The sequence below is a fragment of the Ranitomeya variabilis genome, chromosome 5 (genome assembly GCF_051348905.1).
Source record: "Ranitomeya variabilis isolate aRanVar5 chromosome 5, aRanVar5.hap1, whole genome shotgun sequence".
In the NCBI taxonomy this organism is placed as follows: Eukaryota; Metazoa; Chordata; class Amphibia; order Anura; family Dendrobatidae; genus Ranitomeya; species Ranitomeya variabilis.
The window spans coordinates 463,439,768-463,466,986 of NC_135236.1; the positions used below are offsets into that span (position 1 = coordinate 463,439,768).

Here is a 27,219-nt window from a genome sequence, read left to right on the forward strand (position 1 = left end):
GTTATCTGTGCGACCCTGTTCCCGTGTTGCTTTTAATGTATGTTTTCTCTATGCTGCTTCTGGTTCGAGTAGGGGACACATGGAAGGCAGCTTGGCTGCGCTGACATGCTATTATTGGCTTTGCCAAGATACCAGGAAAGGTGGATTTGGTCTGCGCTGCTGATTGTTAGTCAAGGATTCAATGACTAAGCTGCAGCAGCGGATAATAAATGCCATATTGTGGTTGTGGCGGCATATATCTTCATGTTTACCTGTCCTGTATAACTGGAATAAGACCTTATTTGCGCTTTATGCTTCTTTTAGCATCATTCTATTGACGTTGATTCAACTAAAGTCTAGCAGATGGGAATCTATAAGGAATAGAAATCAAGCTTGTAGCGTTTGGGACTTGATGATTAAACAATGTGATGTGTTGCATGCTGTAACTCGCGCATTTTACATATGTCTATTTCACAGTTTCATGAAGATCGTCAAATGTCCTGGGATCAGAGAGAAGTAGAACTTGAACGCCAGCTGGATATGTACGAGCAGCAGCAACATGAAGTCCTCAGCACTGCTCGGAAGGTACGTGCGCACTTATTAGTAATGGGCTTTTATGTAACATGCAGCAACATAATCTATCAAAAAAATATTGAATTCTAGTTTGAAGAGGCCACTGGTGACGAGCCCGATGCCAGTCTACCATTACCTCAGCAGCTTGACATAGCACTGCGCAAAATAAAGGAACATGTGCGGACCATATTGGAAACTAAATCTATATGTAGGACACTGGAAGAGGTGAGTCTGGTTATTTAAATATAGAGGCTCAGACTGCAAAAATGACTACAGCCCCCATTCTGATGCTTACTTGGACCCTGCTTGTTTCTACTTTCTGGCCCTACATTGACACACTAGCTATTGCATGAATTGCCCTCTTAGCCAAGCACTGTCAGACAAATTGGTTCTGTGGTCACTGATTGCCCGAGTGGGCATTTTCGGCCATGTCTGGTGTGTAGAAGTCGTACCAGATAGTAGAAACTAGCAGGACCAGGAAAATGTCATGCTAGGGATTGGTAAAGGTGAGGATTACTACTTTTATTTTTTTTAAGCAGTTCGAGACTAGTGATGTGCGAGTGTACTTGTTGCTCTGATTTTCCAGAGCACGCTCGGGTGGTCTCCGAGTATTTGTAAGGCAGGGTTCACATTGCGTTAACAGCAGCTGGTTCAACACATACGTTAACGGGCTGCTGTTAACGCAAGTGCCGGTATGGCAGCGCGCTAGCGCAGATAGAGCATCTGCTAGCTCTATCTGCGCTAGCGGTGACGGACCCGGAAATGCTGCAGCCCGCGTCTCTGGGTCCGTCACTCAATGACGGCACATCGCTAGCGCATGCCCATTGTGGGCGTGCGCTAGCGATGCGTCCGATATTGGATTCAATGGCGGCGTTAACGGACTGCGTTACACCTCGTTATGCCGCGGTGTAACGTAGTCCGTCTAACGGACGGGTTTAACACAATGTGAACCCAGCGTAACTGCTCGGAGATGTCGTTTTTGTTGAGGAACCTGCATGATTTACAGCTGTTAGCCAGCCTGAGTACATGTGGGGGTTGCCTGGTTGCTAGGTAATCCCCACATGTAATCAAGCTGTCTATCAGCTGTAAATCATGCAGCTGAGGCAACGAAAACTAAATCTCCGAGCACTAACAAATACTCGGAGACCACCGGAGCGTGCTCGGGAAAACCCGAGCAATGAGTATATTCGCTCCTCACTATTCGAGACCTTTTAAAAAATATGCATCCGCTGGAAAATGCATTTAATATTTTCTATACTTCACCTATAATGTCCTTTTAAACAATTGAATTCAATAGTTGCTGCTATAATGGGTTTTTGTGTCTTCCATAGAAACTTAAAGAGAAGGAAAGTCTGCTCTGGACCACCAAGCAAAATGTGTTGAGCAGAGATAAAGTTATAAATGAGCTGAGACTTCGTTTACCTGCGGTTGTAGACAGAGAAAAACTAATGTCTGAGTTTAACCAAAGAGAAGAAGATTCAGAGATGAGACAAGCCTTGAAAGTAGCTCATCAGACAATTGAAAACATGCAAGCTCGCCTTAATCAAAAAGAAGACGTGGTGAAAAAATACCAACATCTCCTGGCCAAAGCAAGAGAGGTATCTCTAGTTATTCTAGGCCTTGAATGATATTGAATACCAAAGTTAGATGCTTTCCACTTACTCCTCTTGCCTACACATTATAGTTATGGCCATGTGTAGTCAGTGGGAAAGTGTTTTGTTTCGCTTTCGCTCTTGGCTACCTAGAGCTGCGATGGGCTAAGTTTCCACGAGTACTAGAAGTAAAGGTGAACATCAAATTGCTACCAAATGTTTTTTTGTCTTTTTCTAATGCTTTCATAAGAAGCCTTAACTGTTTTATATTGGAATGGAGCTGAAAATGTATTTTTTATTAACCCCTTAGTGACCTGGCCAAATTTTTTTAAAATCTGACCATTGTCAGTTTATGTGGTAATAACTCTGGAACACTTAAACATAGCTCAGTGATTTTGAAATTGTTTTTCTGTGACACATTATACTTTATGATCATGGTAAATTTAGGTCAATATGTTTTGTGTTTATTTATGAAAAAAAAATCAGAAATTTGACAAAACTATAAAAAAAAAATAGCAATTTTCAAACTTTGAATGATTATCTTTTTAATCCAGATAGTCATACCATAGGAAAACATTAAAGGGAACCTGTCACCCCCCCAGGCGTTTGTAACTAAAAGAGCCCCCTTGTGCAGCAGTAATGCTGCATTCTGATAAGGTGGCTCTTTTAGTTCTGGTCCCTGGCACTGCTGCAATAATCGCTTTTGAAATGTGTCCCTCATACCGTGAAATCGCCAGGGGGGCAGGTCTTTCCCCCCTAATCCAGATGCCTCACAGCCGTCAGTCATGGCCTCTGCGTGCCGGGCACCGCCTCCTCTTGCTTCATCAGCGTCCCCGGCGCCTGCGCTGTAAGTTCGAAGGGCAGCGCAACTGCGCATTCCCGAAAAAAAAAAAACAGCGCAGTCGCCTGGGACGTTAATGAAGGAAGCGGAGGCGGCGCCTGGCATGCAGAGGCCATGAGTGACGGCTGTGGTGCGTCTGGATTAGGGGAGAAAGACCTGCCCCCCTGGCGATTTCGAGGTATGAGGGTCAAATTTCAAAAGCGATTATTGCAGCAGTGCCAGGAACAAGAACGAAAAGAGCCACCTTGTCAGAATGCAGCATTACTGCTGCACAAGGGGGCTCTTTTAGTTACAAACGCCTGGGGGGGTGACAGGTTCCCTTTAATAAATAACATTTCCCTCATGTCTGCTTTACATCGGCACCATTTGTAAAATGTTATTTTATTTTGTTAGCATTTTAGGAGGTTTAAAAATGTAGCTGCAATTTTTCCTTTTTCCAAGGAAATGTACAAAAAATGTTTTTTAGTGACCTATCCAGGTTGTATGTGACTTTGGGGGTCCAATATATTGGAAACCCCCAAAAGTGATACCATTTTAAATACAGCACCCCTTGACATATTGAAAACTGTTGTCAGGTAGTTTATTAATGCAAAGTGACATGACAGGAATGAAAAAGTGTATTTTTAGCACCTAAATGTCACTGTCTGAACATGTTACTATATCCAGTAGACTCTAAGGACTCTATTTGGTCATGAATTGCCATGGCAAACATCAGGACCACACAATCATGATCTCAGGGTGCCAGTGGAGATAAAGAGGAAGCCCCCACACTTTGTTAATCATTTATATGATGTTCTGTATGTACTCGTGTACAAATAGATCCCAGTATAAGCCGAGGCACCTAATTTTGCCTCGAAAAACTGGGAAAATGTATTGACTCGAATATAAGCCGGGTATGCATTCTCCCCTAATCCCTATTCTGGCATGCATGGTTCCTTATTCCCATCCTTGTATGCATGGCTCCTTATTCCCATCCTTGTATGCATGGCTCCTTATCCCCATCCATGAGAAAAGCATTAAAAAAATCTTACTTACCTTCTCTGCGCGCCCTCGCAGCATCTTGCTCTGTTGCCAGCAGCTCTTGCGGCCGGGCAATCACATGTCACTGCTCATTAAGATAATTAATATTCACCTCTCCACTTCCATAGGCGTGGAGTGGAATGAATAATCATTCCCTTAATGAGCAGTGACAAATGATCGCCGGCCGCAGGAGCTGCTGGAAGCTTAAACGAGATGCTGCGAGGGCGAGCAGGGAAGGTAAGTAGGATGGGGTTTTTTTTGTTTTTTTTATACAGGAAGCCAGTGGCTGCGGATGTGTCTGTGCGCACTCTAAGATAAATGAATATTCATTGCCAGTGCAGTGAATATTCACTTATCTTTAGCAGCGGGCACAGGCTTTAGCCGCCGGCTCCTGCCTCCTGTGACCCGCCGCCCCCCCTCCCCTGCTGTAAACTGGGACAATGATACGTGTATAAGCCCGAAGGGGGCATTTTCAGCACAAAAAAATGTGCTGAAAAACTCGTCTTATACACAAGTAGATACGGTAATCACTATTGACAGCAGCATCTAAGGGGTTAAACAGATATGGACGGTGCCAACATTGATCGTGGTTAATGCAGCAAGTTGTCAGCTATAGTGTACAGCTGACAGCTGCTGGATTGTCACCTGTATGGGGATGCTGTTCTCTTATATCTCAGGTCAGTAAAAAGACGTATTGGCGGTCATTAAGGCGTTAAACGTAAAAAAAAAAAAATGTGAAAATGTTGGCATGTTTCTTTGAAACCTATTATAACTAATCTGAATTTTTTTTAAAAAAAATCAATGTCTCAAGAGAAACCATACTACAGTTCATTTATAATACATGAAAACTGAATGCCAAATACGCTGGAAGGTGTCCAGAAAGTACAGGATACAAGCTGGCTCTGTATGCTGTGAAATTTGCAGCTGCTCTACATACACTGTTAACTAGTGCGGCAGCTGTCACACATTTTACATATTCACTGTGATAAATGTATTAATAAGCTTGGCGTATCACATGGGATACCAGTAATGGAGCATTATGGCACTTTAGTAAGGAGAAGGCCTTATCGGCTACTCGCAAGTCTAACAGTCCATTTCAGTGTCAATGTAAATCTCTGTGAATGAGAAGCCTTTGTTCCTTTGAGAAGTACGGTATTGCACCAAGAAGCAAAGTGCAGCCACAACAAGAAACCTTACACATACAGAATTTCAGCTTGATCTACCCACAAACTGTTTTACATGGTCATGTTGATCTGTAAAGATAATGTTCATACCTTTGTTTCTGCAATTCCTAACTGTAAAATTGCAGCTTTAATTAATTTACAAGGCATGAGGGTTAACAATATTGGAGTATACCTGGTTTGTTATTTTTAAGTTTTTTGGTGAGGTTGGACTACCCTTTTAATGAGTGACAGACTGATCCCTTGGGATACAGGATTGCGTTAATAGGTCATCATTTACTAAGTCCTGAACAAACACTCTAACATCTCACACTTCATACAGCTCAAAGTTTGCTTAGAGAATATTGTAGAGAACTGTGTTAAGTCAAACAGTGCATTTTTTAACTCAACAATTTCGATTTCGGGCCATATTTTTCCTCATGGCTGTGAAGTCAGTAAGCCAAACCTTGCGCTCCTACTCCCTAGTTTCCCTGACTCCAACTCCCTCATACATGGCTTATGTTTAAGTGATAAATTTACTGTAATAAAATGGTAACATCAGGGTTTTCATCACCATTATAATTCAATAGTCAAGCTATGGACTTGCCTTAACCCCTTACCAACCTCCGCTGTACTAGTACTGCGGAGGTTGTACCTCTTCCTTTGATGCGGGCTCCGGCAGTGAGCCCGCATCAAAGCCGGGACATGTCAGCTGTTTTGAACATCGCGATCCACCCGCCGCTATTAACTAGCGCTTCCGGCCATCGGGCCAGAAATGAGTGCATCGCTGACCTCCGTCACGTGATCGGGAGTCAGCAATACATTGGCATAACAACCAGAGGTCTCCTTGAGACCTCTATGGTTGTTGATGCCGGATTGCTGTGAGCGCCACCTTGTGGTCGGCACTCATAGTAATGCAGTAAATCTACTACATAGGGGCAATCTGAGCTTCGCTCCTATGTAGCAGAGTCGATCGAGTTGTGCCAGCTTCTAGCCTCCCACGCAGGCTATTGAAGCATGGCAAAAGTAAAAAAAAAAAAAAAAAGTTTTAAAAACTAAAAAAAAATATAAAAGTTTAAATCACCCCCTTTTCGCCCCATTCAAAATAAAACAATAAAAAAAAGTCAAACCTACACATTTTTGGTATTGCCGCGTTCAGAATCACCCGATCTATCAATAAAAAAAGGATTAACCTGATCGCTAACGGTGTAGGGAGAAAAAAAATTTAAATGCCATTAAAATGCAATAACGGGTGATCAAAAGAACGTATCTGCACCAAAATGGTATAATTAAAAACATCAGCTCGGCACGCAAAAAATAAGCCCTCACTCAACCCGAGATCACGAAAAATGGAGACGCTACGGGTATCGGAAAATTGTGCAAATTTATTTTTCTCCGTCGCCACATTGGGGGACACAGGGGACCATGGGTGTTATGCTGCTGTCTCTAGGAGGCTGACACTAAGTTGAGACAAAAAAAGGTTAGCTCCTCCCCTGCAGTATACACCCTCATGCTGGCTTCCAGAGACCCAGTTCAAGCTTAGTGTCCGTAGGAGGCACACTGGATTTAAACCTTTTTCATATCCGGACGAAGGGGCGACGGATTCTTTCATGTTCCGATCTCCCCGAACCAACAACAGGCGAGCACGGGAGTTTTACCTCTCCGTACCCTCTCCTGCGACGTGGGATGCCACTGCCTGAGCTGATTTTAGGGGCGACGGGCCCCTTCAAGGGCACCGATCTCCCCCCTCCCTTTTCAGACGAGCACTGCAGTGTCACCTCCAGTATCCTCTTCTGCAGCCAGGCCTATTGCCGGACATTCTGCCCTGCCCACCAGGTTTTCCCTCGGCTGTTCAGAGGCACCTTGCATTGTGACGTCCGTGCAGCCCCCACTGCATCACCACTGAGAAAGCGGATGATGGAAGGAGACGGACGGTTCCTCTCCACCCCCCTTTTATGGGGATGGTGGATAGAGGCTTCCCCCAACCCTGCACCGTCCTAATTACCCCGGGCACAGCTCACCTGCAGCAAGCTTCTCTGCGTTCCCCCTCTATTCGGGGTAAGTGCCATAACATGTGGGGGGGGGGTCGGTCGTCCCAGCGGTTCCGGAGGGCTCCTTCACCTTTTTTTCAGGGTCTCCCCTAGGCGCCGGCGCTCTGCGGCCGCGCACCGGGCCGAAGCCGCAAATTTAGTCCCCGGCTTCGGCCTAGCACAGGCCGCATTCCGATAGGCTCCGCACCCTTTTCGCGTCATTCTGCGGCTCCGCCCCCCGGTCCTGGCGCTTCTCGCTCTCTGCGAGATTACCCTCCCAACCCCCGGCGGCCATATTTCTCCTCTCTGCACGCCGCAGCTCCAGCTCCTCCACGTGCAGCGCTCTGAACGCCGGCTGTCGCTCCTCCTGCACCGCCGCTGCTTCTCTCCCTCTCTCTGCGGTACACAGGACCACGGGTAAGGAGACCACATTAGGTTCTCCCTTGCAGCGTCGCCCTCGCTTCCATAGCCTTTAGACCCTGAGCACTATCTCTTACATTAGAGTACACCATGTCCCAGTCAAGGACCAAAAAGACCACCAAGGTGCATTCTACCTTTTTTACTGCGTGTACCACCTGCCAGGCTCCACTTCCTCGGCCTCAGAGTTCCCCCCTCTGCTCAGCCTGCGATGTCCCAGGTGCCCAGGAGCCCTCCGCCGCCACCGACCCCAGTGTATCTAGTCCCCCTGAGTGGGTCGCGTCACTGTCACAGTCCATGGATTCTTTAGCCAAAGCGATTAAATCCCTTCAGGACCCCTCTGGGGAGCGGGGCTCTCTTTTTCCTGGGTTAAGAGATCCCTCCGTAACAGGGGAATCGTCGGCCAGCAGGGGCCGCTCTCACCGGAAGGAGGCACTGTCATCCAGAAAACGGATCCGCACTACCTCCCCTGAGCACTCACCACGCCAGTCAGCCTCTGGTAGTTCCACTTCTCGCTCACCCTCTCTAGGGGCCCTTAGCGATCACGACTCTGAATATGAGTCTGATGCATCCTTAGACCCGGATGCTCCGGAGTTTAGGTCTACTGTCGACTCCCTCATCGAGGCAGTCAATCATGCACTAAAAGTGGACGATGACTCTAATTCTGCTCCGGACCATTCCGTTTCCTTTACGAGAAACAAGCGTTCCCATAAGACGTTCGCCTCTCACCCAGATTTCCTGGATATAGTCAGGTGACACAGGGAGCGTCCGGATAGGCGTTTTACGGGCAAAAAGGCCCTGGAATCGAAGTATCCCTTTTCCGCAGATCTTGTTGAAGATTGGACGGAATCTCCACTAGTAGATCCTCCGGTTTCACGCTTGGCAACCAAAACTCTCTTATCCGTTCCTGATGGTGCTTCAATTAAGAATCCCACTGAACGCCAGCTAGGTTCCCTAGCTCGCTCAGTGTACGAAGCCTCAGGTTCCTCTCTATCTCCCTCCTTCGCTGCGGCTTGGGTTGCCAAGGCAATGCTTTACTGGGCAGATGCCCTCGCGAAATCCATTCAGGAACAGGAACTTCCGTCTGAGGTGGCGGACCTGGCCAAACAAATTGCCATGGCTGGAGATTATGTGATGTATGCGTCCCTCGACGCAGCGGACTGTGCAGCAACTGCGGCTTCGAACGCCATCACCATTAGGAGAGCTATCTGGCTCAGAGTGGCGTGCAGATTCCGCCTCAAAAAAGTCTCTGATTTCCCTTCCTTTTCAGAGCGGGCGTCTTTTTGGAGAAAAGCTAGACCAGCTTATTTCCGACGCTACAGGAGGAAAGAGCAAGTTCCTCCCGCAACACAGGCCCAAAGCTGCTTTTCAGCGACAACAATATTTTCGCTTTCGGCCCTTTCGCAGTAGCCCATTCTGGTCCAATTCTGCCCCCTCATCCAGATCAGAACGATCCGCACGCTCAGACAGAGACTCTCGACCTTCTTTCAGGCCGAATCAGTCCTGGCTAGGAAAGCCTAGGCAACCCAGAACCAGAGGGTCCAGGCCTGCCAGATTCCCTTCGCAATGAATCGGGGACTATTCCAGTTGACACCTCCAAAGTAGGCGGACATCTGCTTCTTTTTCAACAAGTCTGGCTCTCCGTCGTCCACGACGAATGGGTCAGGGATCTTGTGTCTTCTGGCTACAAAATAGAATTCTCCGCCTCCCCTCCAGCATGGTTTTTTCCTTCTCATCTCCCGAGTTCGGGAGCTCAGTCTCGCGCCCTTCTCTGCGCCATCGAATCCCTCCGCCAAAGCGGGGTCATCGTTCCGGTTCCGGAACACGAGAGATTCAGAGGTTTCTACTCAAACCTCTTCGTCGTCCCAAAAAAGGATGGGACGGTTCGCCTCATCTTGGACCTGGAGCTCCTAAACAAGTACGTAAAAGTACGGCATTTCAGAATGGAATCTCTCCGTCAGTCATCTCTTCGATGGAGAGAGGGGAGTTCCTAGCATCGATTGACATCAAAGATGCTTACCTTCATATCCCAATCTTTCCGCCACATCAAAGGTTCCTCCGTTTTGCCATCCTAGAGGACCATTTTCAATTCATGGCCCTACCCTTCGGTCTTGCCACGGCGCCCAGGGTGTTCACAAAAGTCATGGCGGCTGTCATGGCCATTCTTCATTCTCGAGGAGTGGTCGTGTTGCCATACTTGGACGACCTCCTCATAAAAGGTTCGTCTTATCAGGCCTGCGAAGCAAGCGTCCGCATTACCTTGGATTCTCTTTCGCGCCTGCCCTGGTTAATCAACTCGGACAAGTCTTCTCCCATTCCTGCCCGACGGATCTCCTTCCTAGGCATGATCCTGGACACATCAAGGGGACTGGTCTTGCTTCCTCGGTCTAAGGCCCAAGAGCTTCAGCAGGGAGTTCGGACTCTGTCATCCTCGCCCACGGTCCATCTGGTTTGCCATGAAGATCCTGGGAAAGATGGTGGCCGCAATAGAAGCGGTCCCCTTCGCTCAACTCCATCTCCGCCCCTTACAACAGGCTCTGCTGGACAACTGGGACAGGAGTCCCTTATCCCTCGATCGGCCATGCCCTTTGCCCCCACGGATCAGGCAAGCCCTCACATAGTGGACTCTGGGATCATCTCTCCTCCAGGGGAAGTCTTTTCTCCCAAACCGCTGGCTAGTGGTAACTACCGATGCCAGTCTCCTCGGTTGGGGAGCGGTGTTTCTTCACCACTCTGCCCAGGGGCGGTGGACAATTTGGGAGTCGAGGCTCCCTATAAACATCCTGGAGATTTGTGCAATCAGACTCGCCCTGAGACGTTTTCACTCCCTGCTCGCGGGTCACCCAATTCGAGTCCAATCGGACGTCACAGCGGTGGCGTATATAAACCATCAGGGGGGTACCCGCAGCAGGGCGGCGTTGCAGGAGGTTTCCCACATTCTCCGTTGGGCCGAGGCCAACCACTCCACCATTTCCGCAGTGCACATTCAAGGCGTCGAGAACTGGGCGGCGGACTTTCTCAGCCGTCAAGGTCTTGCCTCGAGGGAGTGGGAACTTTATCCAGAGGTTTTCCGGCAAATCTGCATTCGCTTTGGAACCCCGGACGTGGATCTGATGGCGTCCAGACTGAACGCCAAAGTTCACAACTTCATGGCACGTTCTCGGGATCCCCAGGCCATCGGAGTGGACGCACTGATATCCCCGTGGCATCAGTTCCAACTCCCATATGTGTTTCCTCCACTTCCCTTACTGCCGAAAGTGATCCGGAAAATAAAGACGGAAGGGGTTCCGGTCATCCTTGTCGCCCCGGATTAGCCCCGTCGCGCATGGTATGCGGAGCTCGTTCAGCCCGTATCCGATGTTCCCTGGCGGTTACCAGATCGACCAGATCTGCTTCGCCAAGGGCCGATCTACCACCAGAACTCAGGGGCCCTACATTTAACGGCGTGGCTGTTGAAACCTGGATCCTAACTCGAGCTGGTTTCTCCCAGCAGGTAATTCCCACCATGATAAGCGCTCGCAAAGCGTCTTCCTCTTGCATCTATCACCGCACCTGGAAAACCTTCTTCTCATGGTGCAGGTTCCGAGGTCGCCCTCCGCTTGTTTTCTCAATTCCTACCATTTTGGATTTTCTCCAGTCCGGCTTGGACTCCGGCCTGGCACTCAGTTCCCTCAAGGGTCAGATCTCAGCGTTATCCGTGTTGTTCCAACGTAAGATTGCTGCCAACTTGCAAGTCAGGACCTTCATTCATGGGGTCTCCCATGTGGCACCCCCCTACAGAATGCCGTTAGAAACCTGGGATCTCAATTTGGTTCTCAGCGCTCTTCAGGAACCTCCATTTGAACCTCTTCAGGACGTTCCGCTAACTGTCCTCTCCTGGAAGGTTGCCTTCCTCGTAGCAGTGACGTCTATCAGACGGGTCTCAGAATTGGCCGCTTTATCCTGCCGGGCGCCCTTTCTTGCCTTCCACCAGGACAAGGTAGTCTTACGCCCATCTCCGGCTTTTCTCCCTAAGGTGGACTCATCTTTTCACCTTAATGAGGACATCATTCTTCCCTCTTTCTGCCTACAGCCAAAACACATGGTCGACAAGGCCCTTCATACCTTGGACGTGCTGCAGGCCCTTAGAAGGTACACTTCCAGAACTGCTCATTTCTGCAAATCGGACTCCCTCTTTGTTCTCCCGGTGGGTCACAGAAAGGGTTTGGCTGCGTCTAAGGCCACGATAGCCAGATGGATTTGATCTGCTATCCAAGAATCCTATCGGGTCAGGGGCAGTCCTATCCCGGCGGGGATTAGAGCACACTCCACTCGGTCGATGGGTGCTTCCTGGGCCATCCGACACCAGGCAACGGCGGAGCAGGTTTGCAAGGCCGCAACATGGTCCAGCCTGCATACTTTCACAAAGCACTACAATGTCCACATTCATTCTTCTGCGGATGCGGCCCTTGGCAGACGTATTCTGCAAGCGGCCGTCGTGCATTTATAGTCAGATGGTACACAGAGTTATTTGGTTGTATTGTTACCCACCCAGGGACTGCTTTGGGACGTCCCATGGTCCTGTGTCCCCCAATGTGGCGACGGAGAAATAGGGATTTTTGTGTACTCACCGTAAAATCCTTTTCTCCGAGGCACTCATTGGGGGACACAGCACCCACCCTGTTAGCCTGTTTCGGCTCGTTACCTTTTTCGGTTTTTGACTTTCTTTGACTTGTTATATTCTACTGTTACGTGATATATTATTGTTATTCTCCTACTGCTTTTTCACTGAACTGGGTCTCTGGAAGCCAGCATGAGGGTGTATACTGCAGGGGAGGAGCTAACCTTTATTTGCCTCAACTTAGTGTCAGCCTCCTAGAGACAGCAGCATAACACCCATGGTCCTGTGTCCCCCAATGAGTGGCTCGGAGAAAAGGATTTTACGGTGAGTACACAAAAATCCCTATATTTATTTATTTTTTAGCAAACTTTGGAATTTTTTTTTTACCACTTAGATAAAAGAATCCTAGACATGTTTGGTGTCTATGAACTAGTAATGGAGAATCAAAATGGCAGGCCAGTTTTAGTATCTAGTGAACCTAGCAAAAAAGCCAAACAAAAAACAAGTGTGGCATTGCACTTTTTTTGCAATTTCACGGCACTTGGAATTTTTTTCCCGTTTTCTAGTACACGACATGGTAAAACCAATGATGTCATTCAAAACTACAACTTGTCCTGCAAAAAACAAGCCCTCACATGGCCATATTGACAGAAAAATAAAAAAGTTATGACTCTGGGAAGGAGGGGAGCGAAAGACAAAAATGCAAAAATGGAAAAGGGCAAGGTCTTGAAAGGGGTTAATCCTGTATTCTGTTCACTCTAGCAGTTCTGAGATGAGTGTAGGGGTACAGGAATTCCTTCTCAGTGCCTTTTTCCTTATGGCCTGTAGAAGGAGGTTTACTACTGAGCATGTACATAAAGTGCAGCACAGATTCATCACCACTAACAGCCGAGATCCTTAGATCAGGAGCAGAACAGACATTTTTAAGACATTTCACAACTTTCCCAAATTTTTATGACACCACTAACCACATATACTACATTGTACTACTGTACCCAATTTGTTATATATTTTAGGATTCGAAGTTGGTCTTATTTATACTGACTCTACCAAAATGGACACCAGCTCCAAGATTCTGACTGCACAGCCCTGTTTTACCTATTGGATACTGTTAATAAAACAATTGTGGTAGTACTATTGCACACTGTGAATGGGGAACTTGTTTAAAATGAGTGGTCTATGTAAAAATGTTTATTTTTTTTGTTTTGTTTTTTAGCTTGGCTGTAAGAGCCTTTACTCGTACTATCCATGTGGGAGCACAGGACCATGGGTTATAGTTGGGTGCCACTAAGTATTTGCTCAATTTTTTAGTTAAGTGGTTTACTCCTCTGGCAGCCACTAAACTAATCAGTTTGTAAATTAGCAGTAGAATAAGCAATAGCACATTAAAGGGAACCTGTCACCAGGAATAGAGCTGTTAACCTGCAGATATTGGGTTAATCTGCAGGTTAACAGCATTAGGATGCTGTCCGGCGCTTGCACACAGCCGAAGTCAATGGGGAGAAAGTGATCTTTAGGGTAAGTTCACACAGGGCATTTTTGCTGCGTATTTTTGCTGGGGGTTTTTATGCTAATTTTCATCTGCTTTTTACAATACCAGCAAAGCCTATCTCTGAAATCTCATGCACACACATTGTTTTTTGTGTGATCAGTGTTTTGTGCTTTGCAGCATTTTTTGGACATAGGGCATGTCACTTCCTTCAGCGTTTTTCACCCATTGACTTGAATGGATGGTGAAAAAACGCTGCAAATATGCAGGTTGACTTTTCTTGCAGCGTATTTGCTGCAGAAAAGTCAAGGACAGCCGGATGTGACGTCACACTCTGCTCTCCTACATCTAGATGGCAGGCTGCATGATGCGTCCATACAGCAGAGCGGACCTGATCCCCATTCACTTGAATGAGGGGTCCAACATTACAGTGTTTGACACGGTGTCATATCCATGACAGTGCGGCAAACACAGCTTCTGATCGGCAGAGAAATCCTCCCCGCCGGTCAGAGAGCCGCGGCTCCCACGCTGTCAGAAGACAGGGGGAGCGCTCAGCTGTGATTGGAGGTGTAAACTTTACCTCCTGTCACTGGTGTCAGCTGATGGGACTACTGCTCCCATCATCTGACACCTACAACCGCTAATTACAGTGAGAGCAGGAGCAGCGGATGTTACTTTTCTCCTAATCTGTGGGAGATGAAGCTTACAACTGGTAGTGCTGCTAATGCGACTGCTCCCGGCTGTAAGCTACTGGGGAATGAATGACGCAGCGGGCACAGGCTCAGTAACTAGCAGTGACGTCACCGAGCCTGCGCCCCCTCACAGCCTCACCTGAGGTAACCTCTGGACCGTGGGAAAATGCCAGTGAAAAGGTTACCGCAGGTAATCTATCTATCTATTCTATCAATCTATTATTCTATTATCTATCTATTAATTCTATTTATTCATTCTATCTACACAAAGGTTTTTTTTTCTCTGGGGTCACTCAACTTTATTGGCATGCACAAAGAGAAAAAAAAACGCATGAAAAAAACACACCAAAAACGCGACGAAAAGCGCACCAAAAAAACGCACCTAAGCCTTGACGCAGCTTCTTTCCTGCCAAGAAGATCAGGTTTTGCTGCAGAAAAAAAAGCATCAAAAACGCCCTGAGTGAACTTACCCTTGTTATCCCCACCAGCATTCGGTATTCAGTCAAGGAGGTGGGGTCAGCGCTAGTTCAGTCACCGCTCTGAGTATACAGAGCGGCCGCTGTAACCGCACCCCGGCCCTGACTGACCCTGACAGCCGTCCCCAATGTAGGGCCAGTCAGGGCTGGGGGCACGGTTACATCGGCCACTGTATAATCAGAGCGGTGACTGAACTAGCGCTGAGCCCGCATCCATGACTGAACACCGTGTGCTGGCGGGGAGAATAAAGATCATTTTCTCCCCACTGCATGCAGGCATCGGAAAGCATCATAGCGCTGTTATCCTGCAGGTTAACAGCGTATATTCCTGGTGACAGCTCTCCTTTAATGGACAATATAAGCAACCTCAACTATTAAAGTTCTAGGGTAACACGGAAGCACTTGTAGAGCACGGTCACAACTGTAGAAATAAAGGATGCCATTGGGTTCATGGTGTGCATACCAGTGGACACTAGGAGAAAAGGCTTTTATGGGTAAGTAACAGACCATTTTCTCATTTGTGCCATTGGGAAGGCATAGGAGTATGAGACAGTACAGTGTGGTCTCTTGGAGTAGGACAACAATGAAAAAGAGGCCTAGTTTATTGATCTGCGGTCTACAGAACTTTTTTTTCCCAAGCATAGATTCTTTGAATGCAAAGATAATCACTTGTATGATTTGGCAAAAGCGTTAAGCAACAACCTTTTCCCCGTTTTTGAAATTTGTAGGACAGAAGCTTTGTGATGAATAGCCTGTGACTCGTTTAAGGTTGATCAGATGCAAAGGGTTATTTTTTGCTTTTGATGCAAGTAGACCTCACATTGCCCTCTGGAAGAATGAAAAATTGTGCACATCTATATGTACAAAAACTAATATTATTCATAAAACAACTAGTATTGTGACCAGGTGTAAATCCCATACAATTGGATAAAACAGGGGAAAAAGACCCTACTAAATATAGAAAACCATCATGAATGATATATAATAGCACAAATAAGGAGGGTCAGACCCTATATTGTTTGTCTCAAAATATAACATTCAAACACAATACAAAAATATGGAAATAGAGCCAAAATAATGACCAATGAAATAGTAGTGATAAAAAAAATTAGGCCAAATGCAAAATGTTATACGAAGAGGCTATAGCATAGTTATAAAAATAAGTCCTATACACCACATATACCAGTGCATGTAATAATGGTAATATATGTTATAGAAACTCTTAGAACCGTATAACCATGTATACAAAGGTCACAGTATGATAGAATAAAGTGCAAATGTAGATGCATTGTAAAAAAAATATATATATAAAAGAGAGAGAGAGGCAATATGGGAAGATAAATAAATAAAGGATATCGGACCATAAGATATGGAATCCAAACTCAGCTTGTATGTCACTGACATGATTTAGATGGAGCTCACAGGACTGGGGAGGTAGCAGAAACACTCCTGTGATAAAACAGACAGGGAAATGTATTATCTTACAAAGCAGCACCTGCAAGCCTCTGCTGTTTGATCAGTATACTCGCTTATCATAGGAGACTTGTGTTTCCTCCTAGCCAAGAGCTGTGGTATGTGCCAGCCATAAACTGGAGCAGCTCTACAGGGTCAGACACGGCCATTACACAGTACACAGCAGGGACACATGTATAAGATTATCTCAGCACAGGAACATTTTTTTTAACATATCCAATTGTGGAACTTATTTTTAAGATCTATTAGTTAAAATGTACTTTGTTCATGGCACAAACTCTTTAGTGAGTGTGGCCCGTGTTATTCCAGCGCACCTTAATATCAAGACTGGTGTACACAATACAAGTCTTGATGAATCAAGGCTTCTAGCTTCTAAATTATGAGTCCTTTAGTTATCTTGATCATTGAATATTTTTTACTATTGTCATGTAACTTTCATAAATGTTAGTAGTAGAATTATTACCGGTTTATTCTATTACTCTCATGTAATGAATGAAACCTTTTCATGTCTGCTATGAATAATATTCGGCTGCTCTGACGTGCTCAGTCACCTGCTGTCATCTGAATGGCAGATGTTCAGAGATCCACATAAAGCCGAATTACAAGTTTCTATAGAGACACCGCAAGTAAACACTTACGTGTGAAGAACAGTTCATCAGTCTCATTTGTGTTGGCAGAGCCGAGATGTCCCACTTCTAGAGGTGCCATGTGAGCACCAGATCCTCCATTCTCCCCTGATTGCCTTATTTGTGTCACTGTATAGAGCAGCAGTTTATGGATCACATCGTCTGATTTCTGCCTAATATCTCAAAAATCTCATTCAGCAGTTCAGTCACTGGGCAGACTCATTTTATCCCTTAATGTCTTTTAAAGTGTTTTCCTATATGTCACATTCTGTATTTATCTTCATTTTCCAGGAGCAGCAAGAGAGCGCCAAAAAGCATGCGGAGGATCTCCGAGCGTTACATCAGAAGTTGGATCTGCATTCAGATGCCTCCGTTACCAAATTTAAAGAAGCTGCTCTGGTTCGTAGGTTTTATTTGCCACTTTTGACCCCCAGTTTATTGTTCAGATTTGTATATTTGTCTAAGATAAGTGTAAGAGTATTAGATGGGGTTTTTCGGATGATGCACATTTATCATATATTCTAAAAATTGGGCATAAATGTCCTTATTTCTGGGCTCACTACCAAGAAGTATTGAATGTCACTGTGGTCGAGCATACATGGTGCCAGTTCATTCAAAGTCTATGGGAATGATCAAAAACCGCGGAGTACGTCGCTTGTAGCTCTGTAGACGTTGGCAGGGCACATGCTCAACTACAACTTCTATTAAGCTCCTGCTCCTGGGTTGTGCAGCGAGGAGGAACAAGGGGCCCTCAGATCTGAGCCGTTTATCACTTATGAATACCAATCGCGATGTTCCATCGTCCTGCAACATCTAGCGCCCTCACCATCCCATGAGTTCTTCAGACCGCGGCGGTGTGGAAAGACATTCACTACTTACAGAATTTTTTTTTGCTTTTCGTAAGGGAGAGACCCATCAAGAACGTCCTTTCATCTCCTTTCCTGCACTGATTATTGTGCTTCATGTACAGATCTCGGCATTACAAGTCTATATGAAGAATCTGACCGGTTTTCAGAAAGCACAGAAATTTGTCCGTGCTGCTCCAAGAACGTGGCCCTACCAGGACCTGTCAATCACGCAGCACTCTATTTGGGATTTTACTTGTGAGTAGAGATGAGCGAACTTGTCGGAAAACAGTTGCCAAATCCGAATGTGCCATATTTGTGCCGAATTTGTTTGGCGACATTTTCCGAACATATTCGCTCATGCAACTTGTGGACATTTTTCTTAGGCGTGTTAAAGGCAGTGGGTTCTTTTCTTTAAAGACTAACCATTGTTTTAATTCTAATTTCATATCTCATTAATACATATGAAAATAAGCAACTTTGTAATAAGTGTGAGAAATCTGCGTCTTTCTCTGCCAGGACGGATGATCATTACTCACATGGGAGATGGAAGGAGGGGAGGAGATGGAGGTAGAGCCCCTTCTCCCCTCCGGTTTACATAGACTCTCATTAGATGCAACCGTCCTCTCCCATGTGAGTAATGTAACCGTCTGTCTTCACTGAATACAGATTGTACTTGTGAATTTGGAACTTTGAAAATAAATGATCAGTCCTGGCAGAGAAAGAAGCAGATTTCTCTGATGATATATATTACAAAGTGTCTTATTTTCATTTGTGCTATTCATTTCTGAAAAAAAAAATTAAAACGGCGGTTACTCTTTAAGCTGTTTTCTTTTTCCAGTTAGTATTTACACATCACGGGGCAGCACAGATACTAAAGTGCATCCATATGTTCTCACCAGTCTAAGATGGTCACACTGTAGTAAGCCTGTTTTCAATACCTTTTGCTTTAAAAAAAAAAGTCTAATAATTTAATATCAAACATACATATTTTCAGTACCAATGGAACCTTCTATTTTTCAGTAGCATGTATTCTCAGTTGCTTTTAAAGGGAATATGTCACCAGGTTTTTCCGACCCCATCTGAGAGCATCATATTGTAGGGCCAGAGATCCTGATTCCAGCAATGTGTCGCTTATTGAGCTGCTTGCAGTCATTTTGATAAAATCCCAGTTTTTTCTGCTGCAGATCTAGCAGTTCTCTGAATTCTGAGCCCGTAAAACCCCGCCCACACCACTGATTGGCAGCTGTGTGTACAGTGTACACAGAAAGCTACCAATCAGTGGTGGGAGCGAGGTTGTATAGGCTCATGAATATGGAAGACCACCTAGCAGCAGGTTTACTAGTCCTCTAGTGATAATCTCCTGCTACTCATTTCATCAAAACTACACTAAGCAGCCCAGTAAGTGACACATCACTGGAATCCGGGTCTGTCTCTACATCATGCTGCTTGCAGATTAGGTGGCAAAATCCCAGTAAACAGATTTCCTTTAATAGAGTGGATTCTGTATGTTGACTTCTAATGTGGAATATTGATCCTGCTTTCTTCTAGGAGCTGATGAAGAAGCCCACTCTGCAAGTTGCACCCAGTGCACATCTAGTGCGTATGGCAGAGATGGAGCAGACAGTGGCCGAGCAAGACTCTACATTGTCTACTCTTACCAGCAAGCTGAAGAACGTAACTGCGGAACTGGAGAGGCAGAAGCATAGCCACGTGGTGAAAGTGAATGAGCTGGAAAACAGTAGGGCCAGGTAGATTAAACTTGCATTGCTTGTTGGTGTTATTATTTAACATTCAAAGGGGTATTCCAGCCAAAAGCATTCAACACGTAGCCAATATGTGATCGCCGCTAGTCACTGAGCCACAGAACCACAGCCGGAAGGCAGTAAAATGAAGCACTGGTCAAGCATGCACCTTGGCGCTTCAAGTCATGCTCTTTGTCACTGGTGGAGACAGCTGACTGTGGTTGGCATCTGCGGGGCACAGTAGGTTAGCCTGTGGGAAGGAGATCCGTATGGCAACCATCAATAAGTTTCTATGGCAGTTAGGTGTTTAATAAAGGCCTTGAAGCCTGCAGTGGCTTTATGTTTCAGTATCCTGAGTATACCAAAGCACTAGATCAGAAGATCGTTAAGTCCCCAAAAGGGGTCTATAACGATTAGGTTTAAAGGCTTTTTTCCTACTTGGCAAATCATCACCTATTCAAGGAATAGGTGAAAACTTACTGAGCTGGGGGTCCAACCAGGAGACATTCACACAACAGGAGAACTTGGCCTTGAGATGCCCATTAGGGTACCGTCACACAGTGCCATTTTGATCGCTACAACGGCACGATCCGTGACGTCACAGCGATCGTATGATTATCGCTCCAGCGTCGTAGACTGCGGTCACACGTTGCAATCACGGCGCTGGAGCGATGCCGAAGTCCCCGGGTAACCAGGGTAAACATCGGGTTACTAAGCGCAGGGCCGCGCTTAGTAACCCGATGTTTACCCTGGTTACCAGCGTAAACGTAAAAAAAACAAACAGTACATGCTTACATTCCGGTGTCTGTCCCCCGGCGTCTCAGCTTCTCTGCACTGTGTAAGCACAGCGGCCGGAAAGCACAGCGGTGACGTCAGACGTCACCGCTGTGCTCGCTTTCTGGCTGGCCGGCGCTCACAGTGCAGAGAAGCTGATGAGACGCCGGAGGACAGACACCGGAATGTGAGTATGTACTGTTTGTTTTTTTTACGTTTACGCTGGTAACCACGGTAAACATCGGGTTACTAAGCGCGGCCCTGCGCTTAGTTACCCGATGTTTACCCTGGTTACAAGCGAACACATCGCTGGATCGCTGTCACACACAACGATCCAGCGATGTCAGCGGGTGATCAAGCGACGAAAGAAAGTTCCATACGATCTGCTACGACGTACGATTCTCAGCAGGGTCCCTGATCGCTGCTGCGTGTCAGACACTGCGATATCGTATGGATATCGCTGGAACGTCACGGATCGTACCGTCGTAGCGATCAAAGTGTGACTGTTTGACAGTACCCTTACACTAGAGTGGTGGTCAAGCATGTGCCCCACTGCTCTCTTCATGGTCTTTGGGAGTATCCGATTACAGTGCTTATCCAGTAATCATTGTAGAGCCCCATTCTCCGTATCAGTAGGACCCTAGTGGTCAGGTTCCAACCATCAGCAACTTATCACGTATCCTGTAGGTACAGTTGCAATCAAAATTATTGGAACTTCCATTGCAAATTAGGTGTTTAGCCAAATTGAAAGCTTTCGGCTGTTTGCAAAAAAACAATGAAAGAAAAACAAATGAAATAGCTCAACACAACGAATATGACAAGTGGTTTCTCTAAACTAAATACAAAAAGCCACTTTTTAATCACTCCTGCAGTCTCATAATTATTCAACCCCTTCATGACAATCATCTTTAGTACTTAGTGTACCATCTTTGGCTGTTATGACTTTCTGCAGATGAAATGTATAAGCCAGACACCGGTTTCTGGCAGCAGTCCTAAGAAATCGTAGCCTAGTCCTCATGGGAAACCACCTCCAGTTCACTAATATTCTTAGCTTTTCATGCTTGGGGTCATTATCCTGTCGGAAGATCTCGTGACACCCTAGCTTCAGTTTCCTCAGGCATGATGTTTTCTTCTAGGACTTCCTGACATGAACTGAATCCCAAACCTCGTGTAGCTTTTGTACATATTTGAGCTGGCTTTTGGGTCACTAGAGGTGTAGATCTTCAAGTTTAGGCTTGGAGATCCTGAATGTTTAGTTTGCTCCTTATTGTGCAATGTGTAGGCTCGGCGCCTGCTGCCACCGTATCTTGCTGCAGGCCTTTTGCAGTCTCTTGAGGGGTTTTGACCACCTGCCTCTTCAGCAGTCTGGTGGCAGCCGGTGTTAGTTTCCTCTTTCAACTATCAGGTATTGTAACCTGTGTTCCTTTTGAACCCTTCCCTTTGTTTTTTTCTACCCCTTTTCCCAAGAGTGATATCATTGTAATTTTTTTCTTCAACTTTGTCAGACGAGTTCTTGTGTTTTGTGGGAATACCTATCTTCTATAATGTTTACTTTTAAGTGTTGCAAAGAAAATTTGGAATTTTTTTTGTCAATGGCACTGTATGAAATTTAATTTTTTGCATGGCAAGCTGACGTTATTATTGATACAATTTCTAGTGTAGACATGATGTTTTGACTGATACTTATTGCATTTTTTCGAGGAGGTGCAGTGACCCCCAAGAAAACCACAATTTTGTCTTTAACAATTTTTTGTTTTCTCTTTATGACTTTTACCATACAGGTTAAATAATTTTATAGATTGCGATAGCCTGCAGGGACGTACACTACTCACAAAAAGCTAGTGATATTTGGCTTTCGGGCGAAAGGTCACGCTACAGTGGTATTTTATCATGAAAGTAGGGCATTTAAGTAGAATCATGCAATGGTGATTTCCTCATCTCAAACAATTTATTGAAACACAAGGCAACAGCAGTGGTAGGTATACCCCCCAAAACTGTAAATGTCTCAATAACTTGTCATGTGGCTTTGAGCATCAGTTACAGCTTGACAACGACGTCTCATGCAGTTGACAAGTCGAGTTATTGTCTGCTGAGGCATGGCTTCCCACTTTTCTTGAAGGGTGACCCTTAGGTCATTGGGGTTCTGGGGTACAGGGTTAGGAGCCTCTACACGGTGACTCAGATGATCCCGTAGGTTTTCTGAGAGATTCAAGTCTGGATAAAGTGCAGGCCACTCCATTTGAGGTACCCCAGTCTCCAGCAGCCTTTCCCTATTGATGTGACCTCGATGTGCTGGGGAATTGTCGTCCATGAAGATGTAATTAGGCCTGTGTTGCTTGTGCAGAGGCATAATGACTGGATTAATGATGTTATTCAAGTGTTAGGGGCTTGTCATAAAGTGTAGGGAAGATCGGTATTGACTAAAGACACCTTCACTCACTGAAACACCACCAGTACTTAAATAAGGTTTGTCTGGTGACAACAGGACAACAGTGGCTGATGTACAGTGCTCTCCTTGGCATCTCCAAAATTTTTGGCAGCCATCAATCCTGCTCAGCATATATCAACTTTCATCAGTGAAAAGCACTGAGGCCCACTGGTCCCTCGTCCAGCGTAGATGCTCCCTGGACCGTGCAAGACGGTGACACCTGTGCCTGATGGTGTGGTCAGGTACTCTTGCAGGTCGTCTAGCACACAGACGACGTTGATGTAATCTGTTTTGAATGGCCTGATGTGACTCTTCGGTCCCTGTCGTCTCTTTTAAATGTGCCTTGAGTTGTGTGGCATTTATCATCTGGTTCTGAAGGGCATTGTTCACAATGAAGATGTCATCAGTGTGGGATGTGGCCAAAGGACGTCCACTTCTCTGCCTTTCTGTGACTCTTCCAGTCTCTCTGTTGCAACCTGCTGATGATACGCTGTGACACTAAGCCCAGTGGCCACTTCCATCTGAGAACATACTGCTTGAAGCCTCACAATGGCGAGGTACTGTTGATCAATTGTTAGGTATTGTCTTGGTTTCGTGAGGTCAAAATCTGAACAGCATGATGAGGAGGGCTGTTTAATTACCAATTATAAGTGAATCCTGAATTGTATTGGCCAATTCATGGATCAAGCATGTCTTGTGAATTTTGCCATTAAGCTTCTTGTTAGAGAGCAGCAAGTTGTGCAAAAAGTACTGAAACATTGGACAGATGGATATGAGCATCCAAATGTTTAGAGTTACATCAAGTTCAGGTGAAAAGGTGAGTGCATTTTGGGTTCATCCTGAATTTTCCCGGAAAAGCCAAATATTCCTTACTTTTTGTGAGTAGTGTGTATCCGCTCAGGACACCTTCCATGTCTTTAACATAGATCTTTCTTATGATTGGACATTTGGCATGATTTGGCAGCTAGGTATTAAAGGGAATCTGTCAGCAATATCCCCCCCCCCCCCCCAAGCTATTTATATGCGCATGTGGGTCCAGCAACATCTTTATCTAGCCATTCTGTTCCTCCATTACTGGGAAATCAGTGCTGCTTTATGCTTGACTGATAGCTCTTTTGCTATGTGACTTCAGGAAAAGAGACTGGCAATAAAGCAGGAGAAGGTGGCGGCGCTGGGTGGGGAATAGAGCTGGAGTGACAGAGGCTTGGGAAGAGCTTCTGTGTTCCAAAGGCACTTCAACCTCCTTTGCATCAGACACTGATTTTCATTAACGGAAGATCGACATGACCATGTAAAGGTATTGCTGGACTTGTCTTTGAAAGAGCTACATGCTAGTTTGATGGGTTAAATCCTGCTGATAGATTCCCTTTAAATGACTTCTTGATATAATTTCTGATGAATAGACTCTGGCTACATAAGTAATTTTCTTCTTGCTGCCTGACAGCTGTATTTTATAATGGCATATAAGCGCTATCCTTGATTATTTACTATTATTAATTACTGTGGCCTTATTGACCCCAATATAATGTTACATTTGACTATTTATTAATGCAAAAATACCCAGACTCGTATTGTTCAGTATGCCAAGCAATTAAGGCCTAGCTACTTACATACCACTCCATGATAATTATATTCAAAAAGGAGAAACACTGGAGTTTTTGGCAACATTTCTATAACAACCTTTATTGAAACAGACCATCAAACATATATTAACAAACAAGATTTAAAAGATATGATTAAAAAGGACACTAACACTGGCCGCACTCAGTACTGAATGTAATACTAAAGGGCTTCAATCAACATGATATTTCAAGGACCCCATCACCTACAATGTCCATCCACCTTCTCCCAAAGGAGGACATTAATCAATATAGCCCAGTGGCTGTTGTAGAATCTTCTCTGGGGATTCCTCTCCCATACTGCCCCCTTTAATACATATGGTCACAAAAATCAATTTATGCTAAGTTGAATAAAAGGGTCATCTTACCCAGACTGAGGCACACCGCTGGACGCACCGCGACGCATGTTTTGCCGCTCTATAGCCTTGCTTTCTCAAGGGGAGGTGTGTTAATGGTCTCCTACAGGACCTTTGATATCGATGGTAACCGGTCATGTGTGTATCACATGACCGGCCACCGCTGGACTGTGTATACACGGCGCATGTGGCCGCGGCCGGCCGCACCATACCCACGTGACCCAGCACATCGCCGTCCAACATCCGAGTCAGACGCTAGTGACAAATGAACGCCGGATGACGCGGGGCAGCAACGGACGGCAAGCCGGTGCACGCGCACCACAACCGCAGCGGTCAGATAGAAAAAACACATAACCCAATAAAGATATTGTAATGTGCATGCATCAAATAAATATTACAAAAATTTAGCAAAAATGTATTTATTTATTTATTTTTACATGCTTTTAAGATCATAACAACAATAGATGATAATACAAGAAATGGGATTTTTTCCATATCTTTGTGGTCCCATTCCGCAAAAGAATGATTTCTTCATAGGGCATTCCACGGAAGTAACGAGGTCAGCGATATGACAATCAGGTAAAGTCCATCATACCGCAGAAGAAAGACTAAAATTTAAAACTATACAAGAAAAAACAATAATTAAACTAAAATTCAAAACACACAAAATCCAGTTAAAACATATAGCCAGAAGGGATTGGATGCAGGAGAGATATGAATTATATATAAATCCTTTTACAATTTATAAAAACGTCGCAAAGTTCAAAGAGTCATTTAGCCCAAATGGTTTCATGGTCCCCAATGTAGCGATCCTCTTCAGTTCTTGTTGTGCCAACAATTTTTTAACATTGCCTCCCCTTATGCCTGTTTGGACAACATCAATCCCCCTTATCATAAGTCCTCTAGGGTCATAATTGTGAGCCAACCTAAAGTGCCGCGGGATTGTTTTTAATTCTGAAGGGTCCTCCACCGACCGGGCTGCGCCAATATCCCGCATGTGCACCCTCACTCTTATCCTTAGTTCTTTCGATGTCAACCCTATATAAACCAATGAGCAAGCTACATGTGGCATAATATATCACATTAACACTACCACAGTTGATATATTCTTTAATTTGGAATTGCTTTTTACCATCTACCGAACAGAACGAGGAGCTGCGGAGGGCATTGGCGCAAGCCACACAATGACCACAAGTGTAGCATCCTTTAATTGGTTTGGTTGCTCCAAATGGACTTTTACTCGGCGCTACATAATGACTTCCGATTAGGAGATTCTTCAAATTTTTTGCCCTACGGGAGGTCATAAGGGGACGGTCACTAAGATATGGTCCCAGGGAGGGTTCTGTGCTCAAAATCGGCCAATGTTTGGTCAAGATGGCCCTCATGCTTAAACACTGAAATAAATCGGATGCTTTCATCTCCCTTCTTTTTCCTTTTATTCTGATATAACAGCATGTTACGGGGGGTAGACTTGGCTCTATTATAGCCCAATTTCACGCTCCTTTTACTATAACCCCGCTGGTCAAACCGTGTTCTCAGATCTGCAGCTTGCATTTCAAATTTTTCCTCCATCGAGCAGATCCGCCTCATCCTCAGGAACTGTCCAACCGGGACGGCCCTCACGGTGGCTTGGCTGTGTGCAGTAGTGGCGTGAATTAAAGCATTCACTGCCGTCATTTTACGAAAGACATCAGTCTGGATGGTCGATGAAGCATCCACCTCCAGACTGATGTCCAAAAAGTCAATTTTAGTTAGATCATATCTATATGTTTATCTGATGTTGTAACAAATGAAATTCAACACAGCCATAAAATCCTCAAGCTGCTGCACCGTCCCACGGCAAAGTAAAAAAATATCTATATAACGCATCCAGCTTAGCACATGGTCTGCGGCTCCAGCTCCCGCGTCACCAAAAACCAACCTCTCCCAGTACCCTGGAAAGAGGTTGGCGTACGTGGGCGCACAGGCCGCACCCATCGAGAGAAACGGTATCGAGAGAAAATGGACCACAAAATTTGTTGGCAACAACTGACTTTTTGAACTCAAAATTGGCTGAAATTGATGGCGGGCACCATGTCGAGTTTAGAGAGCCCCTGATGTGGCTAAACAGTAGAAACCCCCCAATTCTAACTCCAACCCTAACACAGCCCTAACCCCAACACCGCCCTAACCCCAACACCGCCCTAACCCCAACACCGCCCTAACCCCAACACAGCCCTAACCTCAACATAACCCTAACCCTAAGCGCAACCCTACTCACAACCCTAACCCCAACCATAACACAACCCTAATCCCAACACCACAATCGTAACCCCAACATAACCGTAACCCAAACCCTAACATCACCCCCAACCCTAACCCTAGCCGCAAGCCTAACTAGCCCCAACCCTAACCCTAACTGCAAAGAATGTGAAAAACATTACATTTATCTCTCCTCTGCTATGCTAAATCATTTTTTTCGTGTGGAATCACATAACTGGGGAC

General features: G+C 45.5%; 1 protein-coding gene across 1 annotated transcript in view; it reads left to right on the top strand.

Annotated features, from left to right (window-relative positions):
• Window positions 1–27,219, top strand: part of CEP290 (centrosomal protein 290) — a 284,715-nt gene that overhangs the window by 161,053 nt on the left and 96,443 nt on the right. Inside the window, exons 32-36 of the mRNA XM_077265451.1 lie at window positions 457–564; window positions 643–777; window positions 1,884–2,150; window positions 17,260–17,367; window positions 19,365–19,564. Coding sequence (XP_077121566.1) covers window positions 457–564; window positions 643–777; window positions 1,884–2,150; window positions 17,260–17,367; window positions 19,365–19,564 — 818 coding nt within the window. The remainder of the gene's footprint in view (window positions 1–456; window positions 565–642; window positions 778–1,883; window positions 2,151–17,259; window positions 17,368–19,364; window positions 19,565–27,219) is intronic.